Below are 18389 nucleotides of genomic sequence, written 5' to 3' on the forward strand. Positions count from 1 at the left end.
AACGGTGTATCAAATATCAGAGCCTGAAATGTACGCTAAAATATGTAGTCGGCTGAAGATTATTCCGATGTCCGATTACAAAAAACAAATGATGTCAGAAGTGTTTGATGCCAGTTACAGAGCATTAAATTCTAAAAGCGTTTTTGCACTTGTACATGCTTTGCAAGTGAGTTAACAGTAAGGAACAATATTAATAAAAAATTATGAAACATAATCTACTTTAACCAATATTTATTTCTATTTTAATTTTATATAAGGGCATTTAATTTTATTTTATATTATTAAGCGTAAAAATATTGTTTATGAAAAAACAGTTTTAATTCAAAACAGAGAAAATATAAATTGAAAGAAAAACAGGAGCCTTGGAAATGAATTTTAAATAAATGACTAGTTTTGCGTGTGCAAAGATAAGTTCAAAATTTGAACTTATCTCTGCTCGTGCTTAAGTTAAGGATTTTTTTAAATGGTCAATTACTTAACTAAAGATGAAAATTAGGCTACAAAAATGGTAATCTGAGCTGTGAATCAGTGATAGAACCTAGATTTCATTTTTGTAATTAGTCAAGTAGTTTTGGAAAAGTCTATTGGTTTATTGAACTTACACACACATATATATATATATATATATATATATATATATATATATATATATTATATAAATGTCTAATTAATGTATAAAGCAAATTAATTACAACTGAAATAATAAATAAGAATTCAGAAAAAATATATTACATAGCCTACTCGTACTTTATCATAAATGAAAATTTATCTTGAAAAATGAAACCTCGTATAAGTAGATAATCAATTCACTCACATCAACCTTTGAAAAACCAGTGATAATTTAATTGAAAACAAACGTTTTCGACCGTGTAACTCGGTCTTCTTCAGGTTATAACTATTGAGATTCGTTACAATTTCTAAAATCTTTTAGAACGTTTTCAAACTTTCGTATAAAAACGTTTACGATCCCTGGAAACTCTGGAGATATACAAAGCCGGATTGCGCACAAACTGCATCAATTCTAAAAATGCGAGTAACATTTCTCAAGCTTGGAAGTTTTGTTACGAAGGGGAAGATCCCCCACAGCTCTATTTAACGTACATTTCCACCCCTTTGTTTATATATAGAATATAATTACATTATATTATTTCGTTTGCGCCATGTTTGTCACGTATGTCAGCAACAAGTATGCTTCCATGGCACAACGCGCGCGCATAACTGATTTTTTTATTCGAAAGTTTGAAAACGTTCTAAAAGATTTTAGAAATTGTAACGAATCTCAATAGTTATAACCTGAAGAAGACCGAGTTACACGGTCGAAAACGTTTGTTTTCAATTAAATTATCACTGGTTTTTCAAAGGTTAATGTGAGTGAATTGTATACTGCACCAGTATTTATACGAGTGGATGATTAATCTTTAGTAGATAATCATCTGCTCCATTTTTAAGAGTTCCTTTAATCTGAGAAAGATTACAATTTCAGTCATTTGTCACAAAAATATAAAGAAACTAGCAGGTAGGCCCGGCGTTGCTCGGGCAAAAGTAACGACAGCGAAGATTAAGATTATTACGTTATAGTCAACCTTACCCGTTTTCACAAAATGCAAGAATTGGGTCCCCCTGTTTCCATACTAATTAGAGAATTTTTAGAGGGGTCTAAAAATATGTTCAATTTCCCGCAAAAACGAAAAAAAACTGCATTTGCATCTTGCACGTCGCTTTCTCTAACAATTCCATTGTTACGTAATACTTCCATTGTTATTTGACACTTCCATTGTTACTTGACACTTCCATTGTTGATGGAAGTGTTAAGCCTTAATCCTGTCCCTCTCCCCCGTGGGAAGGAATTTCGAAAAATCCCTTCTTAGTGTGCGTTCTTGTGACGTACCCTAACTCTCTACCAAATTTCAACTTTCCACTCCTAACCGTTTGGGCTTTGCGCTGATTATTATTATTACCAACTCGTCTCGATTATATATATAGATTAAAACTTCGCTGCTCATTAATGCAAGAAAAGGCTGACCGAAAAAGTTACTTAATTTACCAACAAAACTGAATTTAAAATCTGTATATTTTTTTCAGATTTTAAATAAAAACGATTAAAAATATTCCCGCAGAGGAGAGCGCAGTTTTTTTTTCCGAATTGTCCTCTGTTGAAGCAGTTATAGACAATTTCGAATATTTTTTGTTTTACTATAATTTTCCTTGTTATTTGCATTTAAAATAATAGCGTTTTGACTGTTGATTTTATTTTTCATCGAGATATATATTTTTAAACTACTCTTTCTGCCCACAATGTTTGGTCAGACCCACAATGGGACAGCCGGGTAATGAGGGAAGACGCCCGATAAATTTGAGATAGACTACCTTCCGAAAAAATCCTGGGGGTTTTCAACTCGTCTGGATTCGTTTCCAGGTCGCCAGAGCGGTAGGCTGACATCTTAATCGCTCGGCCATCCGGCCTTCGTTGGGATATTACAACGACATTGCCCGAGTGTACTAAAATTTCAACGTATTCTATTTTAAATATTAACATTTTTCAGTTCGATCATAAACTGTACCTCGTTCTAATTAGATATAAATCGTTGAGCAATTATTAGATTTAAAGATAAGGCTTGTCTACCGCCGTGGAGGATGTTGCTTCGAAATATCCTGGAAACTCCAGACTGAAATTCTCCATCATGCAGACATTAAGCTCTTTTTCATGTCCTTGATTGAGGCCGCAACCTCTCTATTAACTAATTAATCATTGGTAAATTTATTTATTTTTTACAATTTGATTATTGCTCCTAAGTAAAATACATCTCTTATCCATTCACCTTATTAATAACATTGTGATCATCCACAAATTATGTAATGCATATCTCTGGAATTACAGACAGCGAAGGATACTGAATTTACATTATTTAATTAATTACACATGCAACGTACAAAGCAATGACAAACAGTACAATTCGCTATGCAACACTTCAGAAAACAATAGTGAATCTTTCTGTTACCTAAAGGTCGATAGCATAGAATTACAAACGGCCGGATGGCCGAGCGGTCAAGATGGAAGCCTACCACTCTGGGGAACTCGGGATCAAATCTGGACTGGGTCGAAAATCCCCAGGAATTTTTTGGATTCGGATATGTCAGCCCCGTCCCTCACCACCTGGCCGAACCCATAATGGGCCTGTCAAAAAAAGAGGTCCTCTTAGTGCCCACAAGGTGGAGAGTTAAAAAAAAAAAAGCATAGAATTATGTTTAGGCCGGATGGCTGAGCGGTCAAGGTGGCAGCCTACCATTCTGGGGACTGGGTAGAAAAATCTCCAGGAATTTTTCAGGGGGTGGTCCGACCAGATATGTTGGCCCCCGTCCCTTACCACCTGGCCGCCCATAGTGGGCCTGGCCGAACCCATAATGGACATGCTAAAAGGAGACCCTCTTATTGCCCACAAAGCAGAAAGAGCAAAAAAGAAATAAGCCTGGAATTAGGTAACATTTCTGTAAACACTCCACATCCCCTTGTAAAATGCATCGTAAAGATTACTGAAGCCCAATAAAATTCAATCAATAATAAAACTCAAGCCCTATAAGATAAAAGATAAAAATATGCTAAAGCAATAAAAGAATTAAAAACCATACTGTATATTTCAACAAACCATTAGCACAATCGGTTTCCCACTCTATAGGACATGTAATCAGGTATCAAAGACTTCCTAATCACCGTTATTTCTACCCAGTGTCTAATATTGCAGAGAATTTAAGCAAGGAGGAGATTTTTGGAAATAAAACACTGGAAAAAGAAAAACCTACAAAAATCTCTTTGAAATCTTTATAATGCTCTACAGTTTAAATCTTGCAGTATAGTTATATTATTGCTTATTATAAAATAACTTATTTTTTATTAGATGAATTCTTCTGTTAATGATCTACGACTTACAGGAAATAACATAGATGGTGAAGGAGCTTCACATTTGGTTACTTTAATGAAAAAAAATGTTTTCATTACAAACCTAGTAAGTTAATTTAACTCCTTTTCAAATATTTTTATATTGAGGCTCTCAATTTTACTCATCATCATCATCATAAAATTCCAAATTATTATTATTATTATTAGAATTTATCATATAATCAGGTGTGTAATGACGGAAGTGAAGCAATTAGTACTTTGTTAAAAACATCTTTCTATATTGAGAGCATTAACTTATCCCGTAAGTATAAAAAAATAATTTTAATATTATGTTTATTCAATGAGAATGCATTAAGATTTATAAAAATGTCATATAGATAATAAAATATATCAAGATCAAACACAGTTATTAGCAGATGGCATAAAAGTAAATATTCATACATCTGAATGATTTTATACACATTATATAAAAATAAATGCTATTTATTTTCAATTTAGATGAGCCAATCTTTAATTGAATTAGATTTAAGCCATAACTACCTATCCAAAGTTGGTGGAACTATTATAGGACAGTTATTAGGTAAATATAAATTGTAAATGATATTATACATAAAGATGTTAAATGTTTCTTCAGGGGAATAAAATTTTCCAAAAAATTATTATAAGTAATATTTTTAGAATAAATAAAATTTGAACATAAAAATTTATTATATAAATAAATAATCTGAGTTAGAAAATTCACCTCTGATCATAAAAGTACAGTATTAATTTTGTCTTTTAAATAATTATTACATGTATGGTTTTTTTACTACTTATGAGCAAGTTTCAGAGTAACAAATTGGAAACTGAAGATTTTTCACCATTTGGTAGAACATTTATTCTTTAATCAAATTCAATAATAAAAGTGTTAATTTTCTGTAAGAATTTTAACCTAGCAACAAACAAAAATTTTACAAATGTAAAATTTTTGTTTGTTGCTAGGTTAAAATTCTAGGTAAAATTTTTGTTTGTTTGCTGCTATACGCAATTCAGGCCAGCTTCCTGATAAGAATTTGATGGAATGTCAACACTTAGCATCATTGACAAACTTGTGACAAATTTTACATATTTCGAATAAATCTTCTAACCTTAATGTTATTCAATACAACTTCAGATGAATAGGGATCAAGTCAATTTTACAGAAAATCAATATTTTTTTGCTCATTCTGATTAATCAACAAGTGTTCTTTTCATTGGTACAAAACTAATTTTGACTATCCATTTGTTACTCTGAAACTTGGTCTGTTAGATAATAAACTATTAAATAATAAAATAAGTACTGTTGGACCTCACTTATGTCATATCAAACATGGAATGGTCATTGTATATTAAATTTTAAAACCTTATGAACATCACAGTATTTCAATATACTCTTGATTTTTTGTTTTTATTCTCTACTCTGAACATTAAGATTGTATTCACAACCAAGAATCAAGAGTTAGAGTTAAAAGTTAACCAATAAGAATTTATATACTAAAAGTAAAGTGAATGGTAATTGGTTAATTTCTAACTTTAACTCTTGATTCTTGGTTGTGAATATGGCCATAAGGACTTTTCGCAACCCACTCAAAAAAAAAAAACTTCCATAGAATCAAACCTGAATTTCTAGTGTAGTTCCTAATACTTTAACCAGCTTAGTCATCCAATATCCATTCTCTCTTGGTTGGCAAAAACATCCAAGCTTAATGACATATTACTCATTATCTGAATGAATTTGAATAAATTATATGAGAAATTTTCATTGTCATTATCAAGTTAAAAATTATCCACACTCTGATTATATGAAATGTCTGATCGCAACACTGACTTTTTAATGCTTGTCACACGAGAGGGCTGATTCTTCTGTCACCACTGTGCAGGTTTGCACTTGTAATGTCAGTTGACTGCAGTATGGGAAACAATGTCAGCCCCACTTGTTATTTGCACCAAAGACAAGCAGCATGTAGTGATTCACTTTTTATGGTCTGAGTGTGTCTGGTGCCAATATTTATTTATGACTTTGTGCACAGTATGGCAAAAGCATTTTGTTGCGAAGAAGTGTGTTTGAATGGATACAGAAGTTCAAAGAAGGCCACACGAGTGTTAGCCTTGGAGAAGGTACCAGATGCCTATCCATGGCCGTGAATGATAACACTATTGAGCATGCATGTGAACTGATTCCAGAGAATTGACAGTTGATTATGTAGCAAACCATTTGCACATCAGCCATGGCTCCACATATGCTATAATCCAACTTGGTTTCAAAAATTTGTGCAAGATGGGTACCGAAAGAACTTATAGATGAGCACAAACAGTATAAATAAATGCATAAATTAAAAATCTTGTACAAAACATATAAAAAAATTAATTTGAGAAAAGTTTAAATAGTACAAATATTTGTGTATTCTGAAACTGTGTGTTCTTTTATCTGTTTTTAAAGGCAATGAATATTTGACTAGAAATACACAAGTTATTCGACTATGTGCATATACAGTGTGTATATGCACCAAGTCGTGATGGTAAAAACAGTACAAGTATTATTAAGCATTAAGTCAATTTTTTCATGAACACAAAGATTCCATTGCCATTTAATTAATTGATTATACTAAATTTGATGTTTAAATTTATTTTAATGCTTTATATTACAATTTTAGCAGAGAATCCAGTTTTGAAAAGATTAAACTTAAGTTGGAATGATATATATGGAAGTGGAGCTATTTGCCTGATGTTGGGGCTAAAAGTTAATAACTTTTCTTTATTATTAAATTGTGTTAAGATGAATTTGAAGTAAAATAATATTTCTATGTAATATAGTAGAGCATCGTTTATCCGAATCAATTGGGGACTGGGGTTGTTCGGATAACTTATTTTTCAGATAACCGATTATATACAAAAAATCATATTAACCTATCCCATGTTGAAATTTTTTTCCGTTTCATGTCGCTACGCATTGAATTTTCGTCGATGTTAAGTCTAATGTAAATTTTTAAAAATAATAATCGTGGCTATTGTATCGTTAAAAATTATTTCTTTATTTTGTACAAACAAAATAAATATATTGAAAAATATAAAAACAAAAAAATTATTTTGGAAATTAATCTAGTATCAAAAACGTTCAATTCAGCACGACACAGTCCAACTAGAACGCTTTCGGATAAATGACACTCTACTGTACTATAATATATTTTCTCCATATCTTCAATATCTACGTTGATAATATATGGTACTTATGATATTGACTGTCTAATGAAAAAAATATAAATTAAACAAAATTAAACAATTTTTTATTTAAAACATAGTGTGTTTGTACTGTACATATGTTATAGATAATGTGAAAAAATCTGGGAAATGTTAACTTTATGCAAGTCAGAAGGATGAACATCAAAATAGGGAGAAAATCATTTAATTTTCAACTTTATCCTGATAACTGTGACATTTCCCACCAAGGTTTGGATAATGTTAAATAACAATTGCAAAATTAAACACACAATCATAGAAAGAGATACAACTATTTTAAGTCAAAAAATTAAAATAATTGATTAAATCATCATCAATTTAAAAACACAAATCAAATTATTATTAGTGATTATTTAATGTCAAAAACTTAACATTGAATTTAAAAAGTCTGCATTAAATGTTACTGTACCTCTACTTAATTTTGCAATCAAGACATGAATGACACTTGCTATTGCAAAAAATTCCTGAAACTCTGCACTTTAACTTTTTTCTTCACATGTAGTCTTGCAAAAGCATTTCTTGATTCCCTGACTTCAAGAAAATAATTGTATACAACTAATATCTCAAAAGATCTTTCTTTATTTCTAATGTTATTGAGAGATACCAGTTTTTCAATACACACTGAGAACTGATTTCTTACATAAGCTTAAAGTATCGTATATTTATTTGCAATTTTACCACCATTTTTTTTTATAGAAACCATTATGCAAAATGTTTATAGGGTTTAAAAATCTCACAATGAACATTATCCAAGTATTATAGATAATGACATTATCAGGATAAACTTCCAAGCATGTTTTTGAATAAGGTTGACATTATTCAGGTAATCTTAACATTATCCAACTTTGCAAGTTACCTGTAGCATATATGCCCACATGCACAAACAAGCATGCATACTTCACTGTCTTAAACAGTTTCAAAGTTTATAAACAAGCCTTTATAGGTTTATGGGTGCAATTTTTTTCAATAAGCAGAAGTTTGCAAGATGTGTATGTAAGAGAAAAAACTGTAAATATAAAAAGTTATTTCAGTAAAGACCAAAGTATTTGGATGAACTAAAAAGCAGTTTCCATGAAATCTTTAAGGTAATTGATTACCTGACAATTCTGCTCATACAGTTAAGAAAAGAATCAAAATTTGGTCTTGTAAAGATTGTCCATAGCTTATTTATTTAATTTCAAATTTTGAGTCTATAGCAAAGTAAATGTTCAAGAATTAACACAACATATAGCAGGATAGTAATAAGTACAGTTGACTTAAGATGTACTAAACTCTTCATTCTATTTCTCACAAGTGATTTCATGTTTTGATTATTGTGTAAGTGTGTGTGTGTGTGTATATTTGTTTGTGCAAATGCAAATGTGCAGTATTTAAACAAATACAAATTTTTCTCTGCAGTCATAACAATGTTTTTTTTTCATCCCATCATTAGTTAAACTAGAGTCATAGTGGTTGAATGGTGGAACCAATATATATGGGTTGAATCATCCAAGAAAATTTAGGAATCCAATCCTGACTCAAATCTAAATCTCCTAGAATGAAAGGCCAAACTTTACCACCTCAATATATGGCCAGCATATTCATATGTATATTAAAAACTAGTAAACAAGACTTTACTCTCATAATTAAAATAGGCATTAAATTAACAAAATCAATATAGTGTTGAAATTGTTAATTACATTAAAATATTCAATTAGATTTGATTAAACATTATTGTAAATAGATAATTTAATAAACCTATTTTGAATAATTTTTTTGAATATCTGATAATATTAGTAATTGCAAAATGTAATAATTGATAATACAGGTTGTTCTGCTCAAAAGTACCCAATTTGATTTGGCTATAAAAAATTAATGGTTAAAAATATAAGTTCTCTAAAGATTTTATATGAGAGAAAAACTCATCACATCTTTATATACACTTCAGCAGCCACAGTGACATCAAGGTGGTAGGTGATTTCCCACTATGTACGCTGCAGCATGTCCTGTCTCACAATAGCAATGGCTGCAATGATGTGTGCTCTTTAAGATTTTGAAGGTCTCTGACCAAAGTTGTATGGTTTATACAACTTTGGTCAGAGACCTTCAAAATCTGTGGCCAAACAAATAAAACAAATACAAATTTTTAAGTGCAGGTCAGATCTGGAGATCTTGGTGACCATGCAATTGGGCATATCAGACCATGACCTGCACTTTCTCCTGTGGCAAAGCCATGAATAAACAATAATTCTCACAATTCAACTTCAGATTTTAATTTTCTGATCTGTTTTCCAAACAGATGCCACTTGTTACTTTTATATATCTTAAACCACTCATTTTTTCATGGTGAATTAAAATTGGGTACTTTTGAGTGGAATGTCCTGTATAAAACTGAACACAATGTTTCAAAGTAAACATTAAAATATACTTAAATTTAAAAATAACTGTTTGTTTAATTATATTTCCTGAATTTTATAATAAATGTTAAGTAGTAACAAAATTTATTAAACAAGATTTCTCAAACTAGATTAATTGTCAGAAAAACAGAAGTTAACCAATAGCCAATCATTTTACTTTAAATATGTACAGTACCTTAAATGTTCATTGGTTAATGGTTAACTTATGACTAACTCAATTGTCATTAGAGACAAGAGACCTCTCATTTAATTTTACATAATTCCTTAAAAATGAAAGATCTAAATACAAACTTCTTCAACAGAGGAGTTTATATTTGTTTCATTTTTAACAGGAAATTTGTTGCTGAGAAATCTGTAGTAGACTTTCTGATAGAATTATTAAGTTTAATTTCAAGAATATCTGATATATACTTTATATCACATATGAATAAATCATTATTATTTAATTCCATCATTTAAATCAAGCCTGGCCCATCAAAATTGTTCTGTGAGCCACAGTTAGAAAAGAATAAAAAATATTTTACTAGATTTAGTACAGAATCTACCATCTTAGTGACACTGGATATATCATTTGCTTTTTATATTAATATACCATTCCTTGTCAGAAACTCTTCATATTGGCAACCCTAAGATGCTGCATGGTGAGTCACTACAAGTAATATTTCTCTGGGGGCAATAATTATATTTAAAGCTTCCTAAATGTGGTTATATGCATTGAAATCTAGACTGTTCATTGAAGTTATGTATTTTAATCATATGAAATAAGTATTACATTTCTGCATGTCATCAAACATAGAGCGAGTAAGAATAATTGGTGGGCCATGGGTTGGCCAGGCTTAATTTAAATCATAATGTAAAGTTTTTGCACATTTTTTTCTTCAGCATAATACAAAACTGGAAGTTCTTCATCTTAAACACAATAGATTTAATGATGATGTGGCACAGTCAATCAGAGAAATGCTTGCTGCAAATAAAACTTTGCAAGAACTTGATCTGTCATTTAATTGTATTAATGGTAAAGGAGCAAAACTGATAGCTAAGAGTCTTGCAAGAAACAACTCTCTCCAAATATTTAAAGTAAAATATTATTTTCTTATTTTTGGTCTCATTTATTTTATTTAATTATTTAAATTTTAAAAAGCTGGCATATAATCCTCTTGATACTACATCAGCTCTGTCAATTCTAAAAGCAAGCTCCAAAACTTTAAAAGAATTGGATTTAGAGGTATAAAATTATATTTACATATATTTTTTTATTCTACTTTTTTAAAATAATTATTATTTTATAGGGTACTTGTGTTAATAAAGAATTTGTCCAAACTGTTCGTAATATTAGAAGAAAATTTAACTTTACACTATCAGTTAAATTTGGAAGCTGGCCTAAGAGAATTAATCAAACAAAAATAGGACTTGTAAGACGAAATAAAAGTTTGTATTTTTTAAATTTAATTAAAAAATAACAAGAAAATATAGAATTATTTAATGCTGTAACTAAACTGTTGCTAAACTAAACTAAAATGCTCTAAACTGGTTATGCAAAGCAGTACAGGCATCATTTGCCATTCTAGAGACCTGGCTTCAATTGTCCAGGTTAAAAAACAATAGGAATCAATAAAAATTCACTAGAAAATTCTAATGATGCTCCATTAGTTTCTTCTGTATTGTAAAATCCAATTGAAACCAATTTCTAATAGCATTCTAATGGTTTTTACATTTAAATATTCTAACAAAAATTTTAATTGATGTTCTACTGGATTTTACTGGAACAAACAAACCAACTAAAAAAATAGCAGTAGAAATATGAAATTTCAATAACAAAATTTCAAATAAAAAAAATCAAATAACAAAATTTCATAACATATACAAGATGTCATATTAGAAATTCTACTCTTATTTTGCCAACCTACATTTAAATAAAAATTAGATTTGAACTTATGAATGTCTGTACTTGATTGTACTGTACATGTGTCCCATTCTAAAACTTCATGTTCATATAATTAAAATGTAATTTGAAGCAATATCCTAAGATTGATGTTGTAAGTTGTTCTCTTGGCAAAATTATAGTCAATTGCTACAGATAGAAACTATTTTTAAAATAAACTGAAACCATTAATATATTATAACTCCATATACTTTAATTTTTGTGTAAATGGTGTTTATCTAAAAATTTTAATATTTAAAATGATAGCAATTTAATTTAGAGAGTAATTTTTAACAGCAAACTTTCAGAGAGTATTAGTATAGGTGCAGCCACAATTTTACGAAAATATAAAAGAGAATAAATGAGAAATAGCTACTCTTAAGGAAACTTAAACAGAAAATAATAACTGTAAATTCAGTACACTCTTATTATGCCAGATTATTAAGTTCTGGATCATATCACCAGTGTGTTTGCCAAGAGCTGTTGTTTTCATGAAAATGTTAGTCATGTCACAGTCCTGATTTTCTTGTTTACTTGAGTTTCATTTCTATGTACAGTACTGCATGTCAGCAAACCACTCACTTGCCTGCCTGCATTCAAAAGAATTAATGCCAAAGAGCAACAGGTCACATCATTCATTGCTTTTACATAGTCTTTAGGCCTATAAATACCCAGTAATCAGGCACTCTTGTTAATTTAGATTCCCTATGCTAGGAATAGCCAGATTAGAAAGAGTCTAATGAAACTATTTAGATAATTAATAAATACAATATTTTTATTACATACAGAATTGACTATGGTTTCATACTATTTAAATGGAAATTTTGCCTCAATGGACTCAATAGACTCCATTGGGAGTTTAATTGAGAGTCTATTGAGTCCATTGAGTCAATGGAATCTCAATTATTAAAGAAAAATATTCAATTATAGATTAAAAGATATAGTAATGCATCAATTTACAGTGAAGTTTCTTTAACCCGGCATTGTGGAAACAGAGAAAGACCAAGATGACATGACATGCTAGGTAAAACCAGTTATGCATGATTTTTCAATTGGTATATGGGTTTGATATCAGAAGAGAAATATTTATGATACTTGGAATCAATAATTATCATGGAAACATTACAATACTGTTAATGTTCTTTGATAATTTTGAGTGCATCTGTATTTATATGCAATAAAAGTGTACAAAGCACAAAGTAAGAACAGTGTTCTTGTTTCAAGCCAACCAAGGGTAGGAATACTTGGAAAAATTGAAATGGTACATTAAACAATCATAAAAGGTGAGTTTGTACAATTTTACATGCGAAAGATATGTAAAATTGTGTCCGGGGAATTGAAAAAAACCAGAAAAACATCCATCATCCAATAAAGCAGCATATTCAATAAACTGGCACCACGTAAGTCCTGACACTGCCAAGTTAATGGAATTTCACTGTATATTAATATTTTGTTATCTACTAAAACCACTTCAACTGACTAATTGAATAGTTTATTGTGTATTTTTAAAAAATAACCTTTTTTTTAAAAATACACAATAAACTATTTAATTCAAAAGAAAAAATATCTTTAGAAACATTAATTAGTTTTAATGTATATAATTGCAATTATACCATAAACAGTTTATTGTTTATAACACTAATATCTGATGATAATGATATAAATTACAGATCATCCTTTAGAGATAATGAGAGAATTATTACAAGATAAAATAGATATCAGAGAAATCCTAATCCGGAGCCAAAAATCTGTGGATAGAGAAAGTTTTATTCAACTCTTCATGGTAAAATATACAGGTATCCTTTGTACAACATGGTACTTCTACAACACTGTTTCACTCTAGCACTATTTTGGAAATCCTCTGTACAAAATTTCACAAATTTTGTGTAAACTTCATTATTTGATATTTTTCTTTTATTCAAGGTGTTGTTGTCATTGCTTTTAGACTAGCAATTAAAACTGTCACTGTGTTTTCTTTTTATAGATCTTTAAATAAACTTTACTATAAATGAAGATTATACAAAAATTTTTAGATAAGGGCATATTAAACTTTTTTAAACTGTAGGTAAGCAATCATTAGTAAAATTGATGAATGAAATATGGCGGTATCTCAGTACTCAAACACAAATTCTAAAAAAAAGTTGCTTGATACTCAACTGAACAAACATAATCTGCTAGAACAAATTTTCAAGATAAAAATAACAAATACGAATACAGTAGAGTCGTTTATCCGAATGCTTTCCAGTCGGACTGTGTCGTGCCAAATCAAACTTTTTTGATAATAGATTTACTTCTAAAGTATAATTTTTATGTTTTTATATTTTTCAATATATTTATTTTGTTTGTACAAAATAAAGAAATAATTTTTAATGATACAATAGCCTCGATTATTATTATAAAAATTTTCATTAGGTTTAAAATCGACGAAAATAAACATGAAGCGACATGCAACGGAGAAAAATTTTAACATCGGACAGGTTAATATATTTTTTCGTACATAATCAGTTATCCGAGCAACCCCAGGCCCCAAGTGATTTGGATAAACAACTCTCTACTGTATGTAAGTAGGGTCTAACATCTGTTACTCAAAAGAACTTTCCATTAATTTCACTGTCAGGAATTATGAGAACTCTGGTCATGAAGGGGAATAAATGTCTTGGTCTGGAGGTAGAGGAGAAAAAGGTTCTAACCTTTTGCTCTAGATGTGTTGACCAGATGTAAAATTCATCTGCTCTTGTGGTTTAGTTCTATTATTGCACTAATAACCTTTGGTTATCTTAATGATACTTTGTAAAAAGAAAACGCCCTCATTTAACTAAAACTAATATTAAGGCACAATATAGTACTTTTAATTGTGATTGTTAATTAATTATTAATTAAAAATAAATTATCGGTTGCTTTAATAAAAATATTTCTCTTAGCAAAAGTATACTATTCTTTTTTGTTACTAATTTCTGGAACCTAACCCCACGTTTGCATTAGTCCTTTGTTTTACAGACAGCACTTTTTTGGAATTAACTACCATGTTATACAAGGAATACCTGCACATGGAAAATATGTAATAAATAATTACAAATGAAAAATAAATGTTATTATTGATTTTCAACAATTATATTTATTTTCAGGATGCTAACTGTGGTGTGTCTAAAGTATTCCTAAACAAATTATATGACAATTTATCACAAGGAGAAAACTATATTAATATTGAGTATAATGATTATATTATTTATATTTGAATTTAAAATTTATTCTTATTCTAATATATATATACACAACATTAATTTGTTAATTTGTTTTAAACATGTCTGTAAAATAAATAACAGTCTGTAAAAACTCCATAAAAAAATATTAATCCTAAATTTAATTAAATTTTTCTCTCATTAGTGTTTACTCAAAGATGGACAATTCAGGCATTTCATTTACTGATTTTTCAATGCAAAGCATTAGGATATTAAGGCAATATAACATTGATTACAATTTTACTCACTAAGAACAACCCTGACAAAACAAATTTTTGGTCAGTGTAAGTGAAAGATAACAAATGATTATAAACTACTGATTATAAACTAAGAATCATTCAAATCCAAATCTCTTTTGGAATAAACTGACATCTTACCATATGGCAAGATGCTAGCCAGAAATTCACTCTTAAATTCACAAATCCACTTAGACAATAAATTCTCTCTCCATAGGCTGATATGGTCTAAAATGTTTGTCTTTAATGAAACAAAATCTGTAATTTGCATCCTTCCATTGAAATCAGGTGTAAAAGTTTATTGAGAATAATCTTTATATATCAAAATATTGTAAACAAAATGAAATATTTAGATATTTTCATTATTATAAGTATAATTTTAGGAACAGTAAAAATTACTTAGTTTATAATAACAAGTAATATTATAAACATGATAAACAAAACATGATCAAAATAGAATGCTGTAAATTGGAATTCAAACATTTACAGATATATGTGAAATTATTCAAGATATTCACTTTAATATTTATCCAGGTGCAAAAAATATCTTTTCAGCATTGAACAATAATATACATGGTCTTTGGTATATTAGTTTCACTGCAGTATTTACAGTACAATAAATTAATTCATCCAAAAGAAACATGTATAAAACAAGCAAAAGTTCTGCAAGGTACATAAATTTTCCAATCAAAAACAAAATGTAAATTAAAAATGCAATATTCACAAATTGTGATAACACACAATACCAATGTCCTCATAAAATAGCCAACATTATACAATCTGTTAATTGATAGAGCACTGTGGTAATGTCTTACACTCAAACACTACTGTGAAATGATTACACTTTATGGAAAATGAAACAGAATTTACAAGAAAAATGTAATTTCATAACACTTGCCAGCTGTACCAAAACCAAGACATAGAACATATACCGTATTTTATGGACTATAAGACACACTTTTTCTTCGAAAAATTGCCTCCGGAATTCAGGTGTGTCTTATAGGTATTTTTTTAAAAAATTGTTTAAAAATTAAGGTGCGTCTTATAGTCCGTAAAATACGGTACTCTAGCAAAATAAAACAAACTTTTGTATTAATCCTTTACAGTCAGATTTTCTTATACATTATGGTAAATGTTCTTAAACTGACTCCCTCCATCTTTGCACTTAAAAGAGACTGAAAAAATTTACACATGGCTATAGTACTACTGTGTGAATTAAACATTCTCCCTTTTTTAATCAATTTATTTTAGTGTAAACATGCAATGAAACATGCAGTACTGGAAAAGTAACATTTACCCTGTGCTTGGATAAATGCTAAAATTTTATACACAGGATGTTCATTTTTCGATATATTGTAAAATTCTAAACTGCGATAACTTGACACAAAGATATATAGAAAATAATAATTGTTTTGAAATTACTGTATATTGTAGCTAATGTTACAATGCAAATAAAGATGAACTATAAACATGAAAATGTTATTTTAGTAACAACTAGTGATGTAACGAATATTCGGTTACTACCCAGTATTCGGCCTATTCGGCCTATTTTTCGCTATTCGGCCGAATACCGAATACCTAAAAACAGGAGTAAGAAATAACAAAAACACAGTAAATTAATCATTTTGAAAACTTTTATTAATGCTAAACATTAAATTATAATTATTAACAGTTAATAAGAAATAGCGTTTAACTCTAGTAAATTATTTCGTAATTAAATAATAATATAGCCTTTATCTTGCCCGATATCTTATGGCATTGATGGCATGTAGGTTAGAACGTATTGGGCATTAGTGTTATTGTTTAGTTAATTATGTTATATTCGTATTCTTGTATATTTTAATCTTTTTTACGATATTTTAAAATGATTTACAAAACGTTTTATTGAAACTTTAAATTAAATAGCCATTAACTGAATAAATAAAACTATATTTCCTTACTGAAGAGACAATATAAAATAAAATAATCAACCATTCCAACTTCAGCAAAAATGGCTCCGCCGGCCAAAACTTATAGAAAGGTCGTTCTGAAATTATGCAAGGCAAGAATGAAGTTCGAATTTCTTATACAGTGCCGTTTAAACGGAGTTTTTCCAATGTCAATTCATCGCATCAATCTTCCTTTGGATTGTCGCAGTTTGTTACCAAAATTAAAGTTCTTATGCCTCAATAAGGCGATTAGAATTGCAAGAAGGCGGTATTATGGGTTGTTACGTACCACCATAAATTTGGAGAATGATTTATATGCGAAAGATCAAGCTATCCTCGAGGAAGTCAACAGTAGGGTGATTGATTTGGAGTTTTCCTTGAAAACAAGGCTAAAACGCAAGTACGTTAAAAAGCTAAAATGGCTTTTTAAATGCCAAAATATTAAACCGAGGGTAAAAAAAGATATATTTCTAACCGCTTGGGACAACATTATTCCACCGCAGTGTTTAATTGACGCCTTGGAGCACGGCCCTTCTTTTGCTCCGACACCGCTAATACGCCCGGAAAGTATTATACCAAACGTTGAAAATCTCATAAAGGGTATGAAATTAACCACACAGGATTATTACAGATGGAAAACAAGAATATATGCCGAAAAAGTAAAACGTAACAACTCAACAAATATAGTTTTCCAACAGCGCATTAAGGAAACAAAGGAATGGCTCCAAAAAAATGATGTGGTTCTCTTAAAGGCGGACAAATCGAAAGGTCTTGTACTCATCAAACGAAGCTCGTATAGGGAAAAGTTAAATGAATACATCGACAGCACGGAATGTCATCTTGCCCCGAATAATTACTTGGAAGCATTGCAACAAAGAGTGATAAGATTCACCCTAACTCCTCTAGCGAAATTGCTACATATGGATGCTGCCACTTTACAAGCTCCCAGGACTCCGAGAATGTTTGCTTTCGGAAAAACGCATAAAACAGGTTCCCAATTACGCCCTGTAGTAGAAAAGTGTAATGCTCCGACGTTCAAGATAGAAAAAGTACTTCTTAAATTTATACAAAGTAATATGCAAGTTTCGCCGTTTTCGATCAAAAACTCGATAGAATTGATCCAAAAACTTGAGGATGTTACGCTCATGAATGAGGAGTGTTTAACGGTATTAGATTACAAGGCATTATACCCTTCCATCAAGCTGCCTCCTTGCTTTTGTGCCTTGCGGGACTTTTTATTCGCCAATATTAAGAACGCTGCAAAGTACCACACCCAGATCTTGGAATTAGCGGACTTGATATGTCACACATCTTTCTTTGGCTTCGAGGACAAAACTTATATACAGGGGCGAGGAGTACCGATGGGTAGCCCTATGTCTTATATACTCTGCGAATTGGTACTCCGCAAGCTAGAAAGCAGTATTCTCCCGATAGTAGGAGATGATATTTTATTATACGTGAGATACGTGGACGACATCTTTATCGTGTGGAAGGACAATCGCAACATCAAAAAGTTTAT

At 30.0% G+C, this 18389-nt stretch overlaps 1 protein-coding gene across 3 annotated transcripts in view; it reads left to right on the top strand.

The window, feature by feature from the left end:
- The window catches only part of LOC136979921 (leucine-rich repeat-containing protein 74B-like), a 22427-nt gene continuing 4038 nt past the window's right edge, over positions 1-18389 (top strand). Inside the window, exons 1-11 of one of the 3 annotated variants that reach the window (XM_067275965.1) lie at positions 1-166; positions 3894-4001; positions 4103-4196; positions 4273-4322; positions 4394-4475; positions 6568-6653; positions 10429-10623; positions 10688-10771; positions 10836-10974; positions 13138-13250; positions 14593-14675. In XM_067275965.1, coding sequence (XP_067132066.1) covers positions 29-166; positions 3894-4001; positions 4103-4196; positions 4273-4322; positions 4394-4475; positions 6568-6653; positions 10429-10623; positions 10688-10771; positions 10836-10974; positions 13138-13250; positions 14593-14675 — 1172 coding nt within the window. In that variant the 5' untranslated portion in view covers positions 1-28. The remainder of the gene's footprint in view (positions 167-3893; positions 4002-4102; positions 4197-4272; positions 4323-4393; positions 4476-6567; positions 6654-10428; positions 10624-10687; positions 10772-10835; positions 10975-13137; positions 13251-14592; positions 14676-18389) is intronic. The other 2 variants (XM_067275966.1, XM_067275967.1) reach the window with 2 other exon arrangements.

Source organism: Centruroides vittatus, unplaced genomic scaffold (genome assembly GCF_030686945.1).
Source record: "Centruroides vittatus isolate TY-2023 unplaced genomic scaffold, ASM3068694v2 contig_651, whole genome shotgun sequence".
Classification (NCBI taxonomy): Eukaryota; Metazoa; Arthropoda; class Arachnida; order Scorpiones; family Buthidae; genus Centruroides; species Centruroides vittatus.